The sequence below is a fragment of the Dipodomys merriami genome, unplaced genomic scaffold, assembly GCF_024711535.1.
Source record: "Dipodomys merriami isolate MVZ:Mamm:240054 unplaced genomic scaffold, mDipMer1.0.p SCAF_2, whole genome shotgun sequence".
NCBI lineage: Eukaryota > Metazoa > Chordata > Mammalia > Rodentia > Heteromyidae > Dipodomys > Dipodomys merriami.
Window position 1 is genome coordinate 117,056,453 of NW_027203381.1, and position 26,391 is coordinate 117,082,843.

The 26,391-nt window shown below is 42.9% G+C and overlaps 2 protein-coding genes across 5 annotated transcripts in view; one reads left to right on the plus strand and one right to left on the minus strand.

Annotated features, from left to right (window-relative positions):
- Window positions 1-7,003: 7,003 nt before the first annotated feature.
- On the minus strand, window positions 7,004-16,730 carry Pigp (phosphatidylinositol glycan anchor biosynthesis class P). The gene is made up of 5 exons (XM_070030659.1): window positions 16,472-16,730; window positions 16,072-16,176; window positions 11,684-11,756; window positions 9,253-9,371; window positions 7,004-7,326 (listed from the first exon to the last, which is right to left on the minus strand). Exons 2-5 carry the CDS (start codon window positions 16,151-16,153, stop codon window positions 7,196-7,198), a joined length of 405 nt encoding a protein of 134 aa, XP_069886760.1. The 5' UTR covers window positions 16,154-16,176; window positions 16,472-16,730; the 3' UTR covers window positions 7,004-7,195.
- Window positions 16,731-16,842: 112 nt separating this feature from the next.
- Ttc3 (tetratricopeptide repeat domain 3) overlaps window positions 16,843-26,391 on the plus strand; it is a 121,623-nt gene continuing 112,074 nt past the window's right edge. For 2 of the 4 annotated variants that reach the window (XM_070030661.1, XM_070030660.1), the window contains exon 1: window positions 17,033-17,116. The gene's annotated coding sequence lies outside the window, so the exon portion shown is untranslated. Of the gene's footprint in view, window positions 17,117-26,391 lie in introns of all 4 variants that reach the window. The other 2 variants (XM_070030663.1, XM_070030664.1) reach the window with 2 other exon arrangements.

The following is a 26,391-nucleotide window of genomic DNA, read 5'->3' on the forward strand; positions in this document are numbered from 1 at the left end:
GTAGTCTGTGCCCTCACATGCCTAATTAGAAACTAAAATTAGAACCAAATTAGAACTAAACATGGTACCCATAGCTCACACCTGTAATCCTAGCTACTCAAGGAAGCTGCAATCTGAAGATGGTGGTTTGAAGCCAGCAGGGACAGAAAAGTCCATGAGATTCTTATCTCCAAAAAATTAGCAAAAAGCTGTAAGTGGAGCTATGGGCCAGCTGTGAACAAAAAAGCTATGGGCCAGCTGTGAACAAAAAAGCTGAGAGCACAAGGCCCTGAGTTCAAGCCCCAGTACTGGCATACATGCAAAAGAAAAACAAGTGAGAAGAAACAGAGAAGCAATTCAAAGACTGGAAGATGGTGTGTGAACAGCCCCAGTAGTGGTGCTGAGTCCTGACTAGATACCTGGGTAGAACCTGACAGCACAAGTATGCAGCATCTGGAGGGTGGGAGGGGGAGAGCAGGGCTTAAGTAGGGGTGATATGCCAACTGTGAGCACTAAGCACTAAGGCTTCTGGGCTTAGAGAATGGAGGGGCAGGTGGACCAAAGACCCAGTAGGCCTACAAAATGTACAATGACCTTGATAATAAATACCACAGGTTGAAATGTAGTATTCTCTCATCACCTTGGATGAGATAGGAACTCAAAGCAGGCTGAAGACCCCACAATAAACAATTCTGAAATTCCTTCAAAGAAGGGACAGTCAAGAAGCAAAACAGTTAGATTTGGAAAAATAGAATACTATGAGACTCCATATATTATACTCCAAATTTGCCCATGAGATACAGTTAGTATAAAGCACCACAGGGAGGATATATGGACGAGATCCTTTTACATATATGGGGCATAACTATGTGGACTGGGATCATTCCAGTGTTAGCATGACTCACCTGAGGATTCTATATCCCACGGATTCTATATTCTTGCACAGATGTTTGTCCGCAGTTTGTCTGCAGGAGACAACTGAGTGGCCACCACAGTGAGCCATTGTCTTCTCCTGTTCCTGCCTTAGTGACATGAGAGGAAAGGTGTCTCCGCTACTCTCTTGATCCTACATTCTTTGCACCTTTGGAGAGAAGAGAGCTTACCCTAGGGGAATTCTGCTGTCATGGTCCTCCAGGATCTGAGCATGCATGGTCGGCCATGGCTCCTGGTCTGCAGGCCCAGCCTTCCACATCTGAGGCCTCAGGTTTAATTTAGAGAAGACAAATCTAATTTGGGATTCGTATTTACGCAGCATTTGGAAATCTGGCTCCATCAGTAACATAGTGGACATGTGTTTTAATTCCTGACAGGTGTTTAAGTCCTGTGCAGAGTGGAGATGAAGAGAGGGATTGAATGTCCTCTGGGCCATGCCAACTCATGGTACATCACTGAGAACAGTCAAAAGATGTGATCAAAGTGTCACAGGGAGAGATGAGCCTCTTGGGACTGTTGTAGCAGCTGGTGCAGGCTGACCCACAGCTGCTTCTGATGTACCTCGGCCATATAATAAACAGACTGGATACAGTGGGCCATTTGTCCAACTACAGCATGGTTGAAATATGACATCTGAGTCACTGTGAAGCTTTGGCTGTGAAATATCCCAGCTTCAGGGAGATGGTGAGACTCGAACCCACAATTGATGGAAGGAGTCACCAACACTCAGTCAACAGGACTAGGAATCATTTAATGGCCATAGTGTCTGACCTCCACTATACAAAGACAGTGAAGACCAGCTTGGAAGTCAAATAGCTCAGGGTATTTAAAGGCAAGATCCATGGGGAAGAGGGGCACCACTCGCAGGTGGCCAGTGGTAGAGCTAGCAGTTAGTGATTATAAAATGGTGATTACAATTCCAGTCATTCCAATAACCAAGGCCAGAAGTCACAAGGTAAAGTCCTTATCCCAAATCTTCCCATCAAAGAAGCAAATTAGCCGGGTGGCGGTGTCATCCTAGCCTGTCATCCTAGCTACTCAGGAGGCTGAGATCTGAGGATCACAATTCAAAGCCAGCCCGGGCAGGAAAGTCCATGAAACTCTAGCTCCAATAAACCACTAGAAAACCGGAAGAGGCGCTGTGGCTCAAGCAGTAGAGTGCTTGCCTTGAGCTGAAGAGCTGAGGAACAGCGCCCAGGCCAAGTTCAAGCCCCACGACAAAAAAAAAAAAAAAAAAAAAAAAAAGAAAGAAAGAAAGAAAGAAAGAAAGAAAACAAAGAAGCAAGTTAGTGAAATACCAATTACAGTCTCTATACGAGAAGTAGTAAGTCCTCAAAGCAAAAACAACATTCCGGATTTCATACTTATCATACCCCAAAAGCAAACCACCTTCCAGATTTTCTGGCTCTTTCTGAGTTTCACTGTTAACCTGCCAAATCCCACGAATTTACCTCTAGTCTTTATCTTTGGATTTTTTCCTTTTAATGACTATCCTGAAGTTTCTACAAGGAGATTCTGCCTTTCAAGTTTGGCCTTATTCTTACTCGCTTTGCAAATTTTAGTAAATGCCAGGCCTCAGTTCAGTTTGTTCCATTCCTAGGGTCTATACTTATGTTTCTCAGGTTACCTGGGACTTGTTTGTCCTCAGTTAAATTTCAATTTTCCTTGGACTCATTAATACTCTTATTTGTTTAATTTAACCTGGTTCTAACAGGCTGGTACCTTCTGGCCCTGGCCATGAAGTTCCCCGTGACTGTAATTCACCCAAAGCTGAGGATAACTGGATTTGTAGAAACAGCTTGCATCAAGACTTGAATTATGGGGGCTGGGAATGTGGCTTAGTTGTAGAGTGCTTCTTAGCATGCATAAGGCTCTGGGTTCGATTCCTCAGTATCACATACACAGAAAAAGCCAGAAGTGATGCTGAGGCTCAAGTGGTAGCAAAAGCTCAGGGAGTGCCCAGGCCTGGAGTTCAAGCCCCGAGACTTGCAAAAAATAAAAGAAAAAAGAAAAAACTGAATTATGGACAACAACTTGCCCTGTATCAAGTACTTAAAATCTTGGTCCATAAGCACGTTTGCTCAGAAATTATGTTTTTCTAAACCATCATTTCAGACTTTTCAGACTCCGTGACTCCTTTGGTCCCAAATGAAGGTTTCTGGCAAGTTTATGACACATGCTTACACGGTAAGGCATGGAGGGCAGAGAACATCTGGTCCTTGCCCATGGGTGCATACAGGCCATCACGAAGACATCCTCTGTCCCTGTGGCCTTATTCAGATCTGGTAGCTATACAAAGTGCTGCTGTCCTTGGAAAGATAAGCTTCTGTCATTGCTAAGCAATTGAAACTGTAGGGGTCTGTTATCACAGCACAGATGATATAAACCATCCTGACTAGAGATGTGGGATAAGTACATTTCCTCCCATGCCAGATAGTAAATAGTGTCACAGTTAACACAATTAGGAAGCAGAATGAAGAGACAAATCAAGAATCCCACTCCTCTTTCTACTGCTGTCTTCCTTCCCCCACATTCTATCAGGTCTGTAGTGAGGTTACTGGCTGGTGGCTGTGTACTATACAATGTACTGGGTTCTGGAAAAACTAGGATTTATTCAGGTTTTCTAAATTCTGTGAGATTGGGGCTATTAATATATATTCTTAATTTTTTGTTAATATATCTTCTATGTCCAACTGTGTTGTAACTTGTCTAAAGAATGATAGCACTCTAATGAGCTCATAGGCAGTTGATGCTGCTTTTTTTTTTTTTTTTTTTTTTTTGCCAGGCATGGGGCTGGGCACTGTCCATAAGCTTCTTTTGCTCAAGGTGAGCACTTTACCACTTGAGCCACAGTGCCACTTGTAGCTTTTTTGAGCAGTTTATTGGAGACAAAAGTCTCATGGAGGGCTGGGAAGGTGGCTTAGTGGTAGAGTGCTTGCCTTGTATGTATGAGGCCCTGAGTTTGATCCTCAGCACCACATAAGCAAAAAGAAAGAGCCGGAAGTGGTGCTGTGGCTCAAGTGGTGGAGTGCTAGCCTTGAGCTGAAGAGCTGAGGGACAGCACCCAGGCTGAGTTCAGGCCCCACAACTGGACCCCCTCCCCCCCCAAAAAAAAAATAGTCTCATGGAATTTCCTGCCGGGGCTGGCTTTGAACCACGATCCTCAGATCTCAGCCCCTAGAGTAGCCAGGATTACAGGCATGAGCCACAGGTGCCTACCTTAGGAGTTGCTATTTGAGGAAAATCAGATGTCTAATAAAGCAGCTCAAGAAACCTGTGAAGGCAAGATCTTGGGGATAAATTCTGCCGGTATTATGCTTAGGCAATCTCATACTTGGGCTTTTAACTTCTAGGATTCTTCTAGTGTAATCATACAGGTGGTGAACATTTTTGGGGTATTGGCATTTTCTATTTGGAGTATTTTATGTTATTATTTGGACTCATTTCAGTGCAGTCTTTTTTTCATTTTTCTTAAATTATGACACACATCAGGGAAATGGATTGTGCGTCACAGCCATATAACTGATGCACAATCTTTGCAAATAAAAACATTTCATCTGGACTTCTCCGGAAAGCAGAACCTAGGTTTGCGTGTAGGTGGTTCATTGGAAAAGTGAGCCCAGGGAGCAGGAGTGGATAGGCAGACTAGCATAGCAGAGTGACTCAGCTCTTCAGTACCATGGCAACCGCAGCTCACTTCCCACAAGTCTTTCTGAGGAGCTCAGAACAGTATTTGGGGGGGATGAAGGAGGAGATGTGTTTATCTAATGGTTTGTCTGTGTAAGGCTACAGGTTCTGTGGGTGTCAACTCCTTCCTTCCAGGATGCACTACCAGTGGCCACTGTATGGAGTTGGCCAAAACATGCACATAGTTTCTCTCTTTCTCTCTCTCTCTCTCTCACACACACACAAAACTAGTTGAGGCCCACTAGCTCTCTATATGAGGGAGTCTATGAGGTCAGAAAAATTTTTTTTTCTTTTTTTGTCGGTCATGGGGCCTGAACTCTGGGTCTGGGTGCTGTCCCTCAGCTCTTCAGCTGTAGACTAGCTAGCGCTCTACCACTTGAACTTCAGCCCCACTTCCGGCTTTTTCTGCTTATGTGGTGCTGAGGAATCAAACCCAGGGCCTCATGCATGCAAGACAAGCACTCTATCACTGAACCACCTTCCCAGCCCCTAGAACAATTTTCAAAGTAATGTGAAGATGTTGTTTTCCACTCTCACTCTTCTATGAATATACAGTGGAATTTTCCACAGGCTAATGTCACCAGTTGATTGTAGAAGCAGATATGAAATCACAGCTATCTTTCATAAAGCCAGGCAGTAAAGAGATTGGTAAAAGATGTAAAACCTCTATTTGCCTATATTTTTATAAAAACTTCATAAAAATGTATTTATAGCTGGGCACTGATGGCTCATGTCTGTAATCCTAGCTACTCAGGAGTCTGAGATCTGAGGATCACAATTCAAAGCCAGCCCAGGCAAAAAAGTCTGTGAGACTCTTATCTCCAATAAATCACTAGAAAACCAGAAGTGGTGCTATGGCTCAAGCGACGGAGTCTTGCCTTGAGCTGAAGAGCGCAGGGACAGCACCCAAGCCCTGAGTTCAAGCCCCATGACTGATAAAAAAAAAGTATTTATATTACATTTCATTTTCTTTCAATTCAGCTTATTATAGTGATGACTTGGGTTAAGTATGTAACAGAAAAACTATTGTTAGAAGAATGCAATAAGAATGTAATGGGGGCTGGGAAGGTGGCTCAGTGGTAGAGTGCTTGCCTTGCATGCCTGAGGCCCTGGGTTCGATTCCTCAGCACCACATAAGCAAAAAGAAAAAAGCTGGAAGTGGCACTGTAGCTCAAAGTGGTAGAGTGCTAGCCTTGAGCTGAAGAGCTGAGGGACAGCAACCAGGCCCAGAGCTCAAGGCCCCATGACCAGACCCCCCCCCCAAAAAAAAAAAAAAAGAATGTAATGGACCAGCAAAATTAGCTGTATAGTAAAACTGTATTTAGTTTTTGTTTATACTTTCTATTTTAATTTCTAAACATAACCCACATACCAAAAAGCTTTTTGAGAACCCAACTTTTCATGTACTTTTCCTTTATTTATTTTTGTCAGTCATGAGGCTTGAACTCTGGGCCTGGGCGCTGTCCTTCAACTCTTCAGCTCAAGGCAAGAGCCTTACCACTTGAGCCACAGCGCCACTTCTGGTTTTCTGGTGGTTAATTGAAGATAAGAGTCTTACAGGGACTGTCCTGCCCGGGCTGGCTTTGAACCACGGTCCTCAGATCTCAGCCTCCTGAGTAGGGTAAGCCACCAGTGCCCCACTATTTTTCCTTTATTATGCTGGTCCTGAACAAACCCTTCGTGACCTGGCCTCAGATGACATCCATCCTCAGTGAGTTCAGATCCACTGCTTACCTTCTCACCAACTCCTTCCCACCTTTCAGTCCTTGCTTTACCAGTTGCATACTGAGAAGCTCACCTTGCCCCTCCAATTTTTATGATGGCTCCTTTTATTCTGTTCAAATTTCATACTTAACTGCCTCCCTCAACGAAGTTTTTCTTGGACACCTAGTCTGGAGCACTCATCCTTTTACTTTCTAAAAGGCTGCCTTAATTCTCTGCACATCACCCACCACATTTTGTTTGCTTGGTCTATCTCAATACAAGCTCTTAAAAACAAACAATATATAATCTCTTTGAGAGAATCTTGTCTGTATGTAGAAAAATACCTGCTACCTGGTAGACAATAAGAATTCATGAATCTCATGGCACAAATATTAAGCGTATCCTTCCACCAAATCCAAGAGTTTGAATTCTGGAATCCTTAGTATGAAAAGGAAGAAAGATACAATCGCCCTTTGCAAATTACAATACAACTATCTCTTCAGAATGATTTCTTGATTATACTTACACATTTTTTTAGGCCTTTTAAGATTCAGACATGACAGTACACATCTACAATCCCAGCAACTTGTGTATTGAGGCAGGAGGGTTGAGGGTTTGAGATCAGCTTGGTCTATGTACCAAAATGCTGTCTAAAAACAACCAACAAACAAACTCAATAAAGCTTGCTGTAGAGTAATGCAGTAATGCATTTTATTCTGTCCAATAATAACTCATATTTTAAAACATTTCCATTATTATAATAATTGAACTTAATATGAGATCAATTTTCATTTTTCAAAATGAGATATAACTAAGACAGTTAATAGAATCATGACCAAAATATTCCAAAATATGTACACAAAAGCTTGGTTTCAGTGTGCTTACACATGACTCAGGTTTTGGTGTAAAGTTCTTTGGCTAAAAGGAAGAACCTTTGGTTTACTTCACTAATAGGAATGTCTCTTAATGCTGGGATGGCCTCTTCTTGGTATTTCTTCTGCTGTTGGTTCTTAGCATAGTTATCTGTAGGAAAAAACCAAAAAGCTGCTGACACAAGCAATTTCTTCTACAGCCTCTGTGGCTGATGAAGATCTCAACATAGGTCACTAGGATAATAGTTGGATAAAGACAAAAATGGTGTTAAACATAACTAGATGATTACTTAAATCTTCTCTTTAGAAACATTCTATGCGTAAAGAGGGGTGAGTATGTTGAAAGGAATGACATTGATCAAGATGCATTGTATTCATAAATTGCTTTGTCCACGGCAACTCCTTTATACAACTAAAGATAATAAAAAAGAGTCCCAGCCAGGTGCCCGTGGCTCATGCCTGTAATCCTAGCTACTCAGGAGGCTGAGATCTGAGGATCACAGTTCAAAGCCAGCCCAGGCAGGAAACTCCGTGAGACTCTTTTTTTTGCCAGTACCACTTGAGCCACAGCACCACTTCTGGCTTTTTCTGCTTATGTGGTGTTGAGGAATTGAACCCAGAGCCTCATGCATGCAAGGCAAGCACTCTCCCACTGAACCACCTCCCTACCTCCGTTTTTTATTGGAGATAAGATATTCTTATCTCCAATAAACCACTAGAAAACTGAAAGTGGGGCTGTGGCTCAAGTGGTAGAGTGCTCGCCTTGAGCTGAAGAGCTGAGGGACAGCACCCAAGCCCAGAGTTCAAGCCCTAGGACCAAAAAAAAAAAAAAAAAAGTGTCCCAATAAAATGAAAAAAATGTAATCAGCAAAGTACTTTTCTCATCTCTAACTTAGAAAAAATTCTTCATTCATTTGTAAAATGAAATAAAGTCTAATTTTCAGTTCTCCTGGGATAGAATGATATCCCAGCAATGAAGATGTTTACTGACAGCATAAAACTACTAAGGCATTTGGTACAAATATTCATGTCAACTTTTCATTTTCTTTCTTTTTTTTGGGGGGGTCCGGTAGTGGGGCCTGAACTCTGGGCCTGGGCGCTGTCCCTCAGCTCTTTGGCTAGCGCTCTACCACTTGAGCCACAGCGCCACTTCCAGCTTTTTTCTTATGTGGTGCTGAGGAATCGAACCCAGGGCCTCGAGCATGCAAGGCAAGTGCTCTACCACTGTGCCACATTCCCAGCCCCTTATTTTCTTTTTTGTACAAATTGTCTATTTTGCTGTAATACTGGCAGTAAATATGATTGGTTATTAGAAAATTTTAAATGCTGTAACTAATTTTCTACATACATTGCAAGAATAAAGGTTTAGAAAACTTAAAAAAAAATCATACCAGGAATTTAAAAAAAAAAATCACTTCGGGCTGGGAAGGGGCTCAGTGGTAGAGAGCTTGCCTTGCATGCCTGAGGCCCTGGGTTCGATTCCTCAGCACCACATAAGCTAAAAGAAAAAAGCTGGAAGTGGCGCTGTGGCTCAAGTGGTAGAGCTCTAGCTTTGAGCTGAAGAGCTGAGGGACAGCGCCCAGGCCCAGAGTTCAGGCCCCACGACCAGACCCCTCCCCCCCCGCAAAATCGCTTCATTTCCTAGAGAGCTTAGGAATCTAGTTAGCTTTGAACTTGAAAGGGAAACACTTGAAAAAGCAAACCCCAGAAAACCATGCTATGGTTCTTCTATCTATTTAACTGGGCCATAGTGGTGGTCCGGAGGCTAATATAGCCCCCAAATTCTCCTGAACAATGTCCACAGGTACCCCTTGAGCAATAGGAACATACTTGATGTACTTGTGTGTTTATCCAGAACATACACTTCTTAACTAGTGCTATCGTTCATCAGAATTTATTTCTTCCATGAATATACTAGTGTATATTCACGTTATGTTCTTCATGCAAATATTTCCCTTAGTGTAAGTTTGTATTAATTTCCCCTAGGTTATTTTCTTGTCCCAAAGTGTGTCTTGATTGCTTTTCTGATAAATGTGCTTCTACTCCCCCTTTCTCCCAGTACTTTATAAAAATTTACCTGTGATTGTATGAATGGAGTTGAGTGGAGAGGTACTCATCATGTTAATTCCAAATAAGAGTAGATAACCAATCACTATCGTTATCAGGAGGTAGACAGGTAATGCCACTGCCCAGTATCTGCAGGAGAGAATATTAATGCACACAACACATATCTCAAAGAGTTACTTCTCAGCAGTCACAAAACATATTTTGAACACTGAAATTCAATTTTTTGTAATGTATGTACATACTACCCCAATAGCTCTCCAATGTTATAATAAGAAGCTGCAGTTTTCTCTCCCCTCCAAGATATCCTGGATTCTCATGGCCCACTCACCCCCACAAAAACAAACAAACAAACAAAGACCCCTGAGCTGTTCCTTCTGGGACTTACTCATCTCCATACCATGTGCTCATATTATTTCTTGATTTTTTTTCCCTCCAATTTCAGATATTTTCTCTAGATTTCCTAATATAGAGATGAGGAATTTGTCCCCTACCACCTGCTATGCTTACTGGTTATATCAGTTTAGTATTATGACTATACAATGTTTCCTACTGAAACCATAGTATACTAACATGTTTTCTTATAATATATATATATATTTTTTCTGAGACTAGTAATTTTGGTTTTGTTTTTTTTTTTTTTTGGTCCGGTCGTGGGGCTAGCGCTCTACCACTTGAGCCACAGCGCCACTTCTGGCTTTTTTCTTTTTGCTTGTGTGGTGCTGAGGAATCGAACCCAGGGCCTCATGCATACAAGGCAAGCACTCTACCACTGAGCCACCTTCCCAGCCCTGAGACTAGTAATTTTATCTTGTGGTTTGTGTGCTTAGTTTCCTGTGTACATACCAATGCTCAAATTCTCTGATATGCTTCTCAATTTTCTCTCAACACAGGCAAACCTATTAAGTTCTCTATCTTGTCATGTTTCAGTGGATGCATTACTCAGCTATGCAGACGTTTACATGCTCCAGTTCAGTAAGGTGCCTCATTCATTTCCACACTCAGATCTTTTGGACCTTGCTTGAAACTCTCCCTTGGCTCCTATGGAGTGACTGTTTTCTACAGGGGAAGTTTTTTCTCTCAGTTATGAGGAGTAATGAGGTATGCTTCAGAATCTAATGTTCTTTAAAGATGTCTTCATCCAACTCAGAACTACCCCGTTAACGAGGTACTGATGCATCCCATGTTTGCGTCATCTGGAGTTCTGAGGTACACTGCCCTACCCTACCCTCCGCCCCCCGCAGTACTGAGGTTAGATCCTCAGGGCCTTGCACTTGCTAGGAAGGTTCTTTACCACTTGAGTCTTGTCCTGAGGACTCCCCTACCTCTTTTTTTGCTTTAGTTCATTTCTGGATAGGGGCTGTGGTGGCAGTGTTTTTTTGTTTTTTGTTGGGGGGGGGCACTGGGGCCAGCCTCAGACCCAGCCTCCCCCAAAGCCAGGATTATAGGCATAGTGCTCCGCTTGTTGGCTGAGGTGGGAAGAGTAACTTTTTACCTATCCTAGCCTTGAACAGTGATCTTCCTGAGCAGCTGGGATTCCCAAGCATGTGTCCTTCACAAATGCTTCTCTCAAGCAATGTGGGAAGAGCATGAACTCCTGTCACAATCCACTTTCAAAATTTTGTTGAAACATTTGTTCATTTGTTCTCCTAGCTATTCTTTATTTCTGTAGATTTATATCTTAAAAAAAGTATTTTTTTCTGTAGGTTTATATCTTAAAAAGGTATTTTTCCTTATAGGAAAAACAATTTTTAGCAAGATTTTGAGCAAAAATGGAGATAAGCATGCATGTTTAATCTGCAATTAGACCTGTATTTAAGTCTTCCGTTTCACCAGGTGCACCTATAATCCTATCTACTCAGGGGGCTGAGATCTGAGGATCACAGTTCAAAGCCAGCCCAGGCAGGAAAAGCCATGAAACTCTTTATCTCCAAGTAACCACCAGAAAACCGGAAGTGGCACTGTAGCTCCAGTAGTAGAGCACTAGCCTTGTGCTGAAGAGCTAAGTGATAGCGCTCAGACCGATTTAAAGCCCCATGACTAACAACAACAACAAAAAACGTCTTCAGTTTCCATATTGCTAGTCACAAATTTAAAAAAACCAAAAAACAAAAACTACCTAGATTCAGGTGGTCTTAAAAGAATATGACCCTTCAAAACAGCATTAATTTGACTCTTATTTAAGAAATACAAAACTTGACAAGAACTGGTGCTCACGCCTGTAATCCTAGCTACTCAGGAGGCTGAGATCTGAGGATCGTGGTTCAAAGCCAGCCTGGGCAGCAATGTCTGTGAAACTCTTATCTCCAATAAGCCACCAGAAAACCAGAAGTGGTGCTGTGGATCCAGTGGTAGAATGCTAGCCTTGAGCTGAAGAGCTGAAGGACAGTGCCCAGACCCAGAGTTCAATTCCATGACCAAAAAAAAAGAAATACAAAACTTACTTTTGAGGCCAATAGGTTAAGCCTAAGGAGTGCAGCCAAGGTTCAGGAATAAAAGCCCACACAAGATAAAGTACTGAACATAAGGGAGAAGACAAAAAAAGTTAGTAAGGCATGGATCCAATCTAATAAGGCTCAGACACAACAAAAAAGTTCCTCTGAAGTATCTGATTCTCTCAGAAATGATTTTTCCCTTGTTGCTAAGTATTTCCAGCTCTTTATGTGTATCTTTTCTTTTTTTTTTTGGTTAGTCATGGGGCCTGACCTCTGGGCCTGGGCTCTGTCCTTCAGCTCTTCAGCTCAAGGCGAGCACTTCACCACTTGAGCCACAGCGCTACTTCTGGCTTTTTCTGTTTATGTGGTGCGGAGGAATAGAACCCAGGGCCTCATGCATGCAAGGTAAGCACTCTACCACTAAGCCACCTTCCCAGCCCCTTATACCATTTTTTTGTAAAGCTTATCATAATTACCTTTTTTTTTTTTTGGTAATGTCTTTAACCTTCACACTGTATTTTAGGCAATTCAAAGGTACACAAATCATGCCTTAGCAATTGTCCTAATTCTTACTGTACCTTGTAATTTTCTTTCTGTATACTAGGTGTTAACCACTTTACATCCACAAGGGAGGAGCAATTACAGACCTTTAGTCTGTAATCTATTCTAGTTCTGCTGTTACAGGTTGAATTTCTACTTTATCTCCCAGACTACAATCTTCTTCCCCTAAATCCTAAATTCTATGGCTCCCTTTATGGCTGCCCTGTATGGTATGATAACAATAGGTAAACTCTAAGCACCCACTATAAGCTAAGCAAATATCTACGTGCAGTATTTCATTTAATTGCCAATCCTGAGGTATGGATGTAATGTCTACAGATGATAAATGGAATCCTAGAAAGGCTATACTGTCTGCCCAAGGAAACATTTCAAATTACCTGCATCAATAATCATAGAATTAGTTTCCTCCCTTCCTTCCTTTCCTTTCTTCACAAATGGAATCCTACTAAGTCTTTAGTGTCTGCCAAAGAAGATATATTTCAAACTACCTGAATCAATCATAGAGGTAGCTCCCTTCTCCCTTCCCTTTCTTTCTTCTTCTTCTTTTTTTTGGGGGGGTCCGGTCGTGGGGCCTGAACTCTGGGCCTGGGCACTGTCCCTCAGCTCTTCAGCTCAAGGCTAGCGCTCTACCACTTGAGCCACAGCACTACTTCCAGCTTTTCTTCTTTTTGCTTATGTGGTGCTGAGGAATCAAACCCAGGGCCTCATACATGCAAGGCAAGCGCTCTACCACTGAGCCACCTTCCCAGCCCTCCTTTCTTTCTTACACTGAGGGTTGAACTCATTATAACTCAGGTACAGCCTGAGTGCTACTGCTATACTTCAGCTTTTTTGCATAAATGAAGTTTCTACCATTTCAGCTCCACTTTGATTTTTTGGAGGTTAACTGGAGACAAAAATCTCATGGACTTTCCTGCTGGGGCTGACTTTGAACTAAGAGCCTCAGATATCAGCCCCTTTATTAGCTAGGATTGCAGGCATGAACCACCAGTGCCCAGATGATAGTTCTCTTAATATGCATGTAATATAGAATTATATACTTCTATAATTCTAATAATAATGTTATCGAATAAGCTACAATAGTGAATCCTGATAGGATGGTTTCTATCCTCCTAAGCTTAATATTTAATGGTAAACAGGGATGAATAAATTAATCTTTTAACTTCACTGTGAGTAATAAAGGGAGATACTGGAGTACATTTGAAAAGCTTTATCCTTCTTAATTTCTCCTGCTAGTACATGCTACCATCTGATATTGTATTTACTTATTTAATTTGTCCATTATTATTCTCCTTCTACTATAATGAAAACTATGAAAAGCAGCACATTTCTGGATGTTTTGTATTTCACTGTCTGTATGTGGCACAAAGTAAGCACTCAATGAGTTATTTTTCTTTTTTGTGCTAGTACTGGAGCTTGAACTCAGGGCCTTGCTCTCCTTTAGGTTTTTCACTCCAGGTTGGGGCTCTACCACGTGAACCACATCTCTACCTCCAGCTTTTTGCTTTTTAGTTGGGGATAAGAAGATCTCAGGGGGCTGGGAAGGTGGCTCAGTGGTAGTGCTTGCCTTGCATGCCTGAGGCCCTGGGTTCGATTCCTCAGTACCACATAAGCAAAAAGAAAAAAGCCAGAAGTAGCACAGCGGCTCAAGTGGTAGAGCGCTAGCCTTGAGCTGAAGAGCTGAGGGACAGTGCCCAGGCCCAGAGTTCAGGCCCCATGACCGGCCCCCCCCAAAAAAAAAATCTTAAATTTGTCTGCCAAAGCTGGCTTTGAAATGCAATCCTCAGATCTCAGCTTCCTGAGTAGCTAGGATTACAGGTGTGAGCCACCAGCACCTCAATGAATCTGACCCAATTTTTGGGTGTGCATCATGGAACTTAAGCGTTACAATCACTGATTTAATTTATATAATTTCTATTCCTTGAAATATTCTTTGAGTAGGAATTTATGGAAAAATGACAATAAGAGCAGCCAACCTAGATTAAATACTTATCATTCCTTTGCATTAAGTACTTTACATAAATTATCCCAGTTAATATGTGGATTTACCTTCCAGTTCTAGCATTTACTAGCTTTGTGAGGAAGAGCAAGTTATTTAAACCCCTGTATTTTCATCTTTAAAGTTAGGACAACAATGACAGCATTTACCTCAAAGGACTGTTTGAAGCACAGTATGTATTCAACAACCCATATATATCAACACTCATATACTGATGAGGAACCTGAAGGCCCAAGGTTAAATAATATGGTCATAGGTCAAATAACAAATCTGTGGAGGAGCCAGAATTTGACTTTCTCTAACTCTTTTATCCACAAACCTCACTAGGCAATGGCTACAGAGTCCAGTTTTATTTTTGGGTTATGGTTCAGAAAACCATCACTATTCTACCTTCCTGATTTTTACTAAGTTTTAGAAAGTTGGGTTGGCTACATTTAATTTTCTCCCTCATGATGGTCTCATAATTCTCAATCCTGCTGGGTGCTGGTGGGTCTCATCTGTAATCCTAGTCACTCAGGAGGCTGAGATCTGAGGATCAGGTTTAAAGCCAGAGCCCCAGTGGGGACAGGAAAGTCAATGAGATTCTTATCTCCAATGAACCACCAGAAAACCTGAAGTGGTACTGTGGCTTAAAGTGGTAGAGCACTAGCCTTGAGCAAAAGAGCTCAGGGACAGTGTCCAGGCCCTGAGTTCAAGCCCCATGACCAACCAAAAAAAAAAAAATTGTAATACCCAATCTTTTTGGGTAGGAACTTGGAGCTGCTGCATGAGTGGGGGCATGTTAGTTTCTCAGTGAGCATCTATTTCAAAATGGAATATTATGGGAATAAACAGATCTAGGATGTAAAGGGCTAGTGATACTAAATCTTTCGCTTCCAAACTTCCTTATGCCTTCATTTAAGGCCCTCTGCTTTTTGCTTGTTTTGTGCTAATCCTGGAGGTTGAACTTAAGGCGTGAGGGCTACCCTTAGATTTTTCTTTTTTTTTAATTTTTTTTTTATTGTGAAAATACTGTACAGAGAGGTTACAACTAGATGGGCAAGATAATGAGTACATTTCTTATCAAGCATTGTAGCCTCCTCCTTTGTTTCCCCTTCCTATCCCTTCCCATCCTCCTCCCGCCCCCCCACCAAAATTGTAAAGTTCGTTTTTCCACATAAGGACCTGTACATCAGATTGTTGCAATGAGTCCACCTGTATCCCTATTTAAACGATTTGATTTTCCCTTCCCCTCCACAAATTATACCAACCTCAAATACAGTGAAAGCAGGGGTTATACCATGGGGGAGGGACATACAAAGCAACAAAGAAATCACCTTATAAATGTGTTAGAAACTATCACCTGAAAGAAATAAAACATTTAAATACATATCCCCCTTAGATTTTTCGCTTAAGGCTGGCATTCTATCACTTGAGCCACAACTCTTCTTCCAACTTTTGTGTGGTTCATTGCAAATAATTCTTACAGGCTTTTCTGCATGATCATGAGCCTCAGATTTCAGCCTATGTAATTAGGATCAGAGAAGTTCTCCTGACACTGATGGTAGCCAACACAAGGTTAACTCAATACCCTCCTGAAGAGCAGGGATCGGGTTTTATTCATTTTGCTATGGTGCTGGTTGGTACTGGATAAACTAATTAGAGATTAAATCTCTCAGGCTCGTGCTGGCATACAGAGCACGCTGAGCAGACACTAGCTCCCGTCAGAGTTTCCCAAAAAGAGATCTAGGTGGGAAGCATCAGCAGTTCCTGTGTGCACATCCTAAGAACAAATGCACCATTTCCTGGACGTTGAACAGCAGCAGCAGCCCTGGCCATTCGTTCGGAGAGTACTTACTGAAACCAAACTGGGAACTTAGGAAAAGAACAAAGCCATAAATCGCTCTTTCTGGCAATGGCGACGGTGAATTTTCCACCATTTTCCCAGTGGCTTTAGACAGGTCTGTGGAAAAGGAACACAACGGGCGTCAGTGATTTCCTCCCCTTCACCACTGGTCTGTGACAACCTCATCTGGAGCCGCGGGCTCGCCCGCCACTGCGGAGCAGAGCTGCGCGCCCCCGCCCCGCGCACCGCCGCGCGGGCGCGCGCACCCCTGCAGCACCAGGGGCGCAGAAAAGGGGGCGCAGAAAAGCAGGAGTTGGGGGGGCAGCGCCTCCAGCTGGACAGCCCAGCCCTCCCCGCCCCGAGGCCCGCGCGCCCCGGGCGCCCGCCCTCCCGAGGGGGCTCCTGCTCTTACTCGAGGCGCGGGGTAGCGAGGAGACCCTCGACCTTGGGCCTTTCCAAGTAAGCCCACCCAGCCCCCCTCCCGGCCCACTCGGCCGCCTTCGCGCTGAGTCTTCTGCGCAAGCGCCGACCAGACAGCCGCAGTGGGGTCAGGGAAAAAAAAAAATACTGAGGAGAAGGCCTCGGCGCGACGGCGCCCCCCCACCCCGGGCGCAGGCGCACGAAGACCCTCGCCGGGCGGGAGCTCGAGAGCGCGGGGGCCGGAGGGACGGCTCAGCGGACGCCGCAGAGGGGGAGCCGGGGCGGGCGGCGCGACTGCGCGTGCGCGCTGCCAACCCACGTGACGTCTTCCTCTTGCGCTGCTGCAGCCCGCTCCCTCCTTCAGTCTGGTTGACGTGGAGCGCGGAGGTGGCGGCGGCGGCGAGAGCAGCGGCGGCGGCGGCCCGCGTCCGAGGCTCCCGGGCTGCGGGCCCGAGCGAGTGCCTACCCAGCCTGCGCAGGCCTCCGGCTGGCACCGCGTCCCGTCGCAGCCAAGATGCCCGCGGAGCCGGACGCGCCGCGGCCCCCCCGTGGGTGTGCAGCGAGTGTGGGTGTGTGCGCGGCGGCCCGCCGCAGCTGAAGAGCCCCGCGGTGGCCGCGTCGCCCGGGCGCTCGCAAGGTGAGGAGGTGTGGCCGCCTCTCCCCGGTGGGGGTGCCCCGGGAGCGGGGGTGCCCGGGTGCGGGGCGAGGGCGGGAGGGGCCCCTTTGTGTGCGCACGCCCCCGCCGCCCGCGCGCCCGGCCGCGGGCGGGTGACGCTGCGCGGGAGGCCGCGCGGGCACGCGCGTGGGTCCCCGCAGCCCCCCACCCGTGTGACACGCTTCGCAGCGGAGGCGTGGGTGTACACCCCCCTTTTGTGCTCCCTCCGCGGGGTTCGCGCCCGCTGCCGTCGCGACGAGGCCCGGCGGTGAATTGCACGGGGGTCCCGTCGTGCTCGTGAGCGCGTGTCCGAGGTGTCCTTCTCGAGTGTTCGTGTACGTGCGCGCGCGTGTGCGTCACCTGTTTTCTTGGAGATGCTCAAAGCGAGCGCTGGACCACGGGGAGGGGAGGAGGAGGTGTTGGAGAGGAAAAGGGCGGGATGAGGAAGGGGAGGAGGCCCGCCCCTCCGCCCAGCTCCCGCGGCCGCTACTGAGCATCCTCCTCCCCGCGGAGGCCGAGGGCTGACGAGGGCCGGCCCGCTGCCCCGCCGCGCAGAGGAGGGGCAGGTGCTTGCGAGCTGGTACCAGTGCGGGGGGGGGGGGGGGGGGAGGGGGGAGGGGGGCGGCGGCGGCCTCTGGACTCCCGCAAACCCATCAATTGGGAAACGCCTTCCAAAACATGTTGCCATGACAACTGCTCCCTCCCCCCCCCCCCCAAAAAAAAAACCCACCCAACCTAGCTGCGTGATAACCCTTGGTAGTTCAGGGAGTGTTTTATGGCAACCGTGTAAATCTCTTGATTTTGGTAAGGGAAGCAAGATAGAAATCTTACAGATGTTACTGCTCCCTTGGGAGCAGTTTGCTCATATTACAACTCTAATTAGGATTTTTTTTAATGGCAATAAATTTGCATTTTATGTTAAGGAAGATGGAATTTATTACAAAGGTCCACGATGGAAAGACAGACTCTTTAGGGACTCAAGTTGTACCACGTTTCTGATGGGTTGATGCTTTGCGCTCAAGGGCTGCGTTTTGGCTGTTTCTGGCTGTTCTGCTCAATTTCCATACTATTGTCTAATTTTCTTTTTTTTAATTTCTGGGTTATTTCTAATATAAAACAGAAACAACCATTCAATGGTTTAGATTTTACAGGTGTAATTGCTTTGCCAAAATGACTTCAGATCTTTCTAAAAAGAAAATAAATAAAAGGTTCTGGAGGTTCCATCTACTCTCCTTATTCAGATAGCCATGTGTGTTCAGGCCTGTGCTTATCATTTCTTTGAATATTTTATACTTTGATCACAGCGAATCCATAAACTATATAGTATTGTTTTTAAACGTCAGTGATACTAAACTACGTATGTCTTTTTGCAACTTGTTTTCACTCAGCATCATGATTGAGATTTATATATACATAAATTGAATTACTGTTTTCCTTGGTTCATTCTAATTGTTGGTATAGAATCAAATCATATGAATATACCATATATATATTACCCTGTTGATGGACTTTGAATTGTTTATAGTTTTTGACTCTTAAGAAATTGTTCTTGGAATAGATATTTTTGTACCTGTCTCCTGTGCACACATTTGGGTTTATCTAGGAAGTTTACCTAGTAGCAGATACACTGGATAGGACAATATATGTGTTTTCAGCTTAACCAAGTATTACTGAAGCTCTCAAAGTGATTGTAGCAGTTTTCACCTGCACTGATAGTGAGAACTCCCATCTCCTCACATATTTGCTAACTACATTTTTTGCCTTCTCTTTACTGACCAGCTTCCTTCCTACTTTAGCTTGCTGCTAAATTTGCTGCAAATTTAGCTTCTGCTTTAGCAATGGGTCAACCACTCACAGGTAATTGGCTCAGTCTGTATGGAATTTGGTCCTGATAAAATCAATTCCAATGACTGTTATGTACCTAATGTTAATAAGGTTGATGTAAAGATAGGATTTCCATGATTATGTACCTCTAGTGCTAAGTGAGGTGGTTTAGTAAAAGCATTATTTCATATGTTTAAACAATCCTTATAATATGTAATGTGCAAGCTGTGAAGCAAAACAATAAAATGAGCATCTATGAATTTACCATCAATAAAAATAGCCAACATTCAATGTCCTTACTTCTGGAGGTAATGATCCTGAGTTATTCCTTGCATTAGAAAATAATTTTATATCAGATTTTTACATATCCTTCAGTAATATTGTATGGTGTCTATGTTTTTGAGTAAAAGATATTGTAGTCTTTTGGAACTTGCTTATTTTACTCAGTATTATGTTTCTGAGTCACCAATATTAAGTATAGATGTAAACACTAGTTTTTCACTGTTGTGTAATATTCCATCAGTGAATATAACACAATTTTTTAATTCATTCTCCTGTTGCTAGGCATTTTGTTGTTTCTAGGTTTTGCTCTTTTGAGGATTCTGATATACAATACATAGTTGTGAGAATTTCTCTAATTTTCCTCCTTGGGTATATGACTCCTAAGGAAATAATAAAGAGTTAAAGTGTGTGAGTATAAACAGTGTTAACGAATGCATTTCTAGGGTTTTAGATTATGTATGTGCTCTTTCCTAAAATTGGTAATGCTTGATATCTTTGGTAGCAGTTTCCTGCTGGTTCAACTTTCTCACCTTCCCTTTTGCAGTGGCACTTTACATAAGAAAGGCAAACCTCTTACCACAGGGAAGACCTAATGTCTGTGTAATTCCAAATTGGAAACCTCTGGGAAACAATGGAATAATTTAAAATGCAATACATAGAGTGAGAGGAATCCTCTTTTAGGCTCCTCCATTTCTTTCAGAGAGGCATTTCCAGTGCAGTTTTACTTTTGTTGTTGTTGTTGTTGTTGTTTAATTATCAGTGTGTATAGTTATTTTCATCAACTATGCTAATAATTATAACATTTAAATTATCATCTCAGTTTTGCTTTAAAATGCCACTATGATACTGTAGAAGTTCATCATTTGCAATTATTTAATCTTAATTCTGACTTTAAGGTGGCTCAGTGGTAGAGTGCTTGTCTTGCATGCATGAGGCCCTGGGTTCGATTCCTCAGCACCACATAAACAAAAAGAAAAAAGCCGGAAGTGGCGCTGTGGCTCAAGTGGTAGAGTGCTAGCCTTGAGCTGAAGAGCTGAGGGACAGCGCCCAGGCCTAGAGTTCAGACCCCATGACCGGACCCCCCCCCCAAAAAAAAAAAAAAAGCTATTATTGCAACATGTGGAAGATAGGGGATTTTCAAGCACATTTTTGGTGGTTCATGAACAGAAAGTAGGTTGAAATCCACTATGGTAAGCTGTTTGCTAGAAGTGGAATTGCTGAGTTAAAGGTGTGAATGTTAAACTTCATGAAGGGATTCTACATTGTTTTTGAGGTGGTTGTGCAACACTGGCTAACAGTTTGTCAACTTTTTACTTCTATCGATAGTGAGAATTATAGTTGATGTGCAGCCTCTCTAACATTTGTTAGACTTCTTAATACGTGGCCAGTAGAATAGTAATGAAGTAATACACAGTTGTGGTTTAAATTGGCATTTCTTTGGTTATTAATGAGATTGAGCATCTTTTGTATATTTATGAATCATCTGTGTTTTCTTTGTATGAAATATATGGTTATATCTTTTTGCTCATTTTTTTCTGTTGAGTTGTCTTTTAGAACAAACTAGCAACCCTGATCTTATATTGGACACAGGCATTGTAAAGAGTCTTCTAGTAGGCTGGGAAGGTGCTTCAGTGGTAGAGAGCTTGCCTTGCATGCCTGAGGCCTGGGTTCTATTCCTCAACATCACATAAGCAAAAAGAAAGAAGCTGGAAGTGGTGCTGTGGCTCAAGTGGTAGAGCGCTAGCCTTGAGCTGAAGAGCTGAGGGACAGCGCCCAGGCCCATTTTCAGGCCCCATGACCAGACCTCCCCCCCCCCAAAAAAAAAGAGTCTTCTAGTTTTGGCCTGGCTTTACTCTTTATGGTATTATGTATTCTGGTAAACAGATGTTGCATTTTAGTGTAATCTTACTGGGAAACCTTCTTGCTCTGAGCTTATGAGGACATTCCTGTTTTCTTTTTAGAAGTTTTTAAATGATGACTCCTTAATAATCCTTCTGGAACTGATTTTTCTGTAGGATTTTGTGAATTTGTGGTTAACATTCATTTTATCCCTCCATGTGGCTCATTCCTGCTGGCCCTGTACTCCCCAGAGCTCTAATCGACCCTCTCTTTTGCATACATTCCCCCCCTCCATTTGGTAACCCTGATCTTACATTTATATATGTATTGTAAATATACACTGGCACACTGCTGGTAATGGAGGGTGTGTGTGTGTGTGTGTGTGTGTGGCTGGTATGTAAGTTACCTCTTGAGCACTTTGTTGGAGATGAATGTCTTGGACTTTTCTGCCTGAGCTGGCTTTGAACTATGACACTTAGATAACAGCTTCCTGAGAAGCTGGGATTATAGATGTAAGCCAGTGATACTGGAATACTATGGCATCTTCATGTTCATATTTCTATGGGTCTGTTTCTCAGTTGCCTATCTGTGTTAAGTGTTACCTTATCTGTGTTGTCCACACTGTCTTAATTGCAAGTGCTAGTTTTATCTGAAATCTTGGTATTTTAGGAAGGTCTTGGAGTCCCAGCTATTCTTACACCTTTAAGCATCAGCTTGTTGCATATTATTTAAAAACCCTTTGGGACTTAATTGGAATTGATTGAGTCTGATTTGGAGAGAATTGAGACCTGTAAGATTTGTTTATTTAGGTTTTTTTGTTGTTGGAGTTTTAGTATTTTTTTGTTTTTATTGTGCAGTTCTGGGCCTTGAACTCAGGGCCTGGGCGCTGCCCCTGAGCTTTTGTACTTAAGGCTGATACTCTTCTTTGAGCCATAGCTCCATTTGTGATTTTTTGGTGATTAATAGGAGATAAATAGGAGTTTTCCTATGGATTTTTCCTGGTTAAGCTGGCTTTGAATTGTGATCCTTAGATCTCAGCTTCCTGAGTTGCTAGGATTATAGTGTGAGCCACCATTGTCTAGCTATTTAGGTTTTAAATCTTTTTGTTGTTGTTGTTGTTGGTGGTGGTGGGACTTGAACTCTGGGCCTGGGCACTGTCCCTCAGCTCTTCAGCTCAAGGCTAGTGCTCTACCACTTGAGCCACAGTGCCACTTCGGTTTTCTTATTGGAGAAAAGAATGGCTTATTGGAGAAAAGAATCTCACAGACTTTCCTGCCTGGGCTGGCTTTGAACCACAATCCTCAGATCTCAGCCTACTGAGTAGCTAGGATTACAGGTGTGAGCCACCAGCACCTGGCTGACGATGTTTTTTAAAGGTTCTATTTTTTTTTTTTTTAGTATATATGAACACTCAGCACTTAGTAACAGTATTCCTTTTCTCATTTTTAAAAATTTTAACACCAGGCTAAACAAAGAAGTTTCATACAAAGGTTCTATTTTCTGATAATTGTTAGTAAATAGAAACTTCGTGAATTTTTATATTGGTGTTGGGCATGCTCTTCTTAAACGTATTTATTGTTTCTAATGTATTTCCTTGAATTCCCTTATGTTTTCTCTGAGGAAAATTGTACTATTGCAAATGATGACATTTGGATTTTTCTTTTCCATTTAGTTTCCTTTTTAATTCATTTTTCTTAGTGTTGTAGCACACTTTCAGGTCTGTGTTTAATAGGGCCATTATAGTAGTTCATTAGAAGTGCTTATAGAGGTATTCTTAGTTTGATATTGGGAATGCTTCCCCACGAAGAACAGCATTTTCTGTTGATTAGGTTAGTGAAAACTTTGTCATTTTATCACATGATTTCCAGCATATCTTGGGAATGTGGTATATCTTGTAAAAAGTCACTTTGGCTTAATCCTATTATATTTGTTTCTATTAATTGACTTTTTTTTTACTTTTATTTTCTTGAGTTTAGTGTTTATTTTTCTAATTTAAATTGCTTGCTAAATGTTAATTTTTAGTCGTTATTCCATAGTATAAGCATTTTTATTTTATTTATCCTGGGGCTCAAACTCAGGGCCTGGGCACTGTCCCTGAGCTTCTTTTGCTCAAGGCTCGCACACCACAGCGTCACTTCTGGCTTTTTCTGTTTATATGGTATTGAGAAATCAAACCCAGGGCTTCTTGCATGCTAGGCAAGCACTGTATCGCTAAGCCACATTTTTAGCCCTATAAGCATTTATAAACTTTTCCAAGATCCATTTTTTTCCTTTTTTTTTTTTTTTTTTGGGTCCGGTTGTGGGGCCTGAACTCTGGGCCTGAGCGCTGTCTCTCAGCTCTTCAGCTCAAGGCTAGCACTCTACCACTTGAGCCACAGCGCCACTTCCGGCTTTTTTCTTTTTGCTTATGTGGTGCTGAGGAATCGAACCCAGGGCCTCAGGCATGCAAGGCAAGCACTCTACCACTGAGCCACCTTCCCAGCCCCTCCATTTTTTTCCTTTATCTAACATAGCTTTTTTTTTTTTTGAGGGGGGGTGTCAATTATTGGGCTTAAACTCAGGACCTGGGTGCTGTTTCAGAGCTATTTTTATTTTTATTTTTATTTTTTATTGTGAAAATACTGTACAGAGGGGTTACATCTCAGAGCTTTTTTGCTCAAGATTAGCTCTCTACTATTTTGAGCCACAACTTCACTTCTGGTTTTTGAGTGGTTAATTGGAGATAAGAGTCTCATGGATTTTTCTGCACAGGCTGGCTTTTGGACTGTGATCCTCAGATCTCAGCCTCCTGAATAGCTAGGATTACAGGGGTGAGCCACTGCTGCCTGGCAATTGCCTATAATTGTAACCATTTTTTATGTGTTTGCTTATTTTGGGCTTTAAACTTAGGGCCTGGGATTTTTTTATTTGCTCAAGGCTAGTGCGCAAACACTTGAGCCACAGCTCTACTTCCAGCTTTTTTTGGCAGTTTATTGGGGTTAAGAGTATCACAGACTTTCTTGCCTGTGCTGGCTTTGAACCATGATCCTCAGACCTCAACTTCCTGAGTAGCTGGGATTACAGTCACGAGCCATCTGTGTCTGGCAACTTCCTATTTATTTATTTATTTATTTGGTGATGGGGCTTGAACTCAGAGCCTGGGCCTTGTCTCTTAGCTTTTTTGTTCAGGGCTAGCGCTCTACCACTTTGACCTACAGCGCCACTTCCAGTTTTCAGGTGGCAAATTGGAGATAAGTCTCACGAACTTTCCTGCCTGGGTTGGCTTTGAACTGTGATCCTCAGATCTCAGCCTCCTGAGCCAGCTTTTTGATAATCAGAGATAAAAGTCTCTCCAACTTTCTGCTAGGTGTGAGCCATTGGCAACCAGTAGCTGGTTATTTCTATTTGTTTCTATGTACTTTCAGACTTCTTATTAGATGCATGCAAGCTTAATATTTTTTTTTTTAGTGTATTGGACCTTTATTCCATTGCCATCCTTTTTATCCCTAATTTTGCTTTAGTTTTTTTAATTTACCCAGAATATAATTTTCCTTCATTTTATTTTCCATTTTCTTTTTGAATCAATACATTTTAGGTGTTTGCTTATAAAAATTATATTTATTTTTATTTTTTATTTTTTTTGGGTCTGGTCGTGGGGCCTGGAACTCTGGGCCTGGGCACTGTCTCTCAGCTCTTCAGCTCAAGGCTAGCACTCTACCACTTGAGCCACAGCACCACTTCCATGTTTTTTTTTCCTGCTTATGTGGTGCTGAGGAATCGAATCCAGGGCCTCATGCATGCAAGGCAAGCGCTCTACCACTGAGCCACTTTCCCAGCCCATAAAAATTATATTTCTTTTTTCTTTATTTATTTTTGGGTCCGGTCATGGGGTTTGAACTCTGGGCCTGGGCTCTGTCCCTCAGCTCTTCAGCCCAAGGCTAGTGCTCTACCATTTGAGCCACAGCACCACTTCCTGCTTTTTTTTTTATGCTTATGTGGTGCTGAGGAATCGAACCCAGGGCCTCATGTATGCAAGGCAAGCGCTCTACCACTGAGCCAATTTCCAAGCCCCTAAAAATTATATTTCTGCTGAACACTGGTGGCTCATGACAAGCAGCTACTAGGAACTGAGATCTGAGGACCATGGTTCAGAGCCAGCCCCAGCAGGAAAGTCTGTGCAATTCTTATCTTCAGTTAACCACAAAAAAGCCAAAAGTGGAGCTGTGGCCCAAGTGTTAGAGTGTTCACTTGGAGCCCCAAAGCCCCAAGATTGGCATGCATACATATATAACAACAAAAAAAAATTCTTTTAGGCCTATGAGACAATCTGTTTTTGTTCTCTTCTTTTTTGGTACTGGAATTTGAACACAGTGCCTCACACTTGCTAGGCAGATGATTGATAGGACATGAGCCATGACCTCAGCTCTTTTTGCTTTAGCTGTTTATGAGATAGAGGCTCCTGTTTTGGTTCCAGGCTGGCCTCAAACTGGAATCCTGCTGTCTGTGCTTCCATAGGTAGTATTACAGGGTCTATACCACCTCACCTGGCCAATCTGTTTTTAAATTGGTATATTTTAGAAATTCCTTTAATTCAAGTCTCTTGATTGGTGATGAATTTACTTTTTATCTAAAAATGTTTTTATTTTAACCTGGATTTTTTTTTTTTTTTTTTTTTTTTGGTCAGTCGTGGGGCTTGAACTCTGGGCCTGGGCGCTGGCCCTCAGCTCTTCAGCTCAAGGCGAGCGCTCTACCACTTGAGCTACAGCGCCACTTCCGGTTTTCTGGTGGTTTATTGGAGATAGGAGTCTCACGGTCTCTCCTGCCCGGGCTGGCTTTGAACCACGATCCTCAGATCTCAGCCTCCTGAGTAGCTAGGATTACAGGCGTGAGCCACCAGTGCCCGGCTTAACCTGGATTTTTAAGAGATTATTATAACAGACATGAGCTGTTTTCTGTCCATATGATGAAAATATACATTTTCTGCTTTATACATTTTAAAGAAAAAAATCTTTCTTTAGGCTCATTGGATTTTCTATTTTGAGTTTTATGTCATTTCACTTCTAAGTATAGCTAAAAATTGCTTTTATTTCATCCTGTTTTGACTGTGTATGTTTCTTCTGAATTTTGTCTTTTATGAGGCCTGTATGTAAAATTTTTTTTCTCTTATTTGTATCTCTTTTTCCCTGTTGGAGTTTTAACTAGACATATAGTACGTTGAACTATTTCCAGATCATTTACTCTTTCATATTTTTCACCTCTGTCTCTCCTTACAATGCTAGATAACTTCATCAGATGTATCTTGGAGATCATTTTTCTCTTCAGCTGTGCCTAGT

Bases quoted from the DNA above. Each gene is read 5' to 3' on its own strand.
- Pigp (XM_070030659.1), bottom strand. From the start codon at position 16,153: ATGGTGGAAAATTCACCGTCGCCATTGCCAGAAAGAGCGATTTATGGC. The intron at 9,372-11,683 runs GTAAGTTTTGTA...TCTCTCCTGCAG, and splicing joins TTAACCTATTGGCCTCAAAA to ATACTGGGCAGTGGCATTAC. The intron at 7,327-9,252 runs GTAAATTTTTAT...TTTTTCCTACAG, and splicing joins CTCCATTCATACAATCACAG to ATAACTATGCTAAGAACCAA.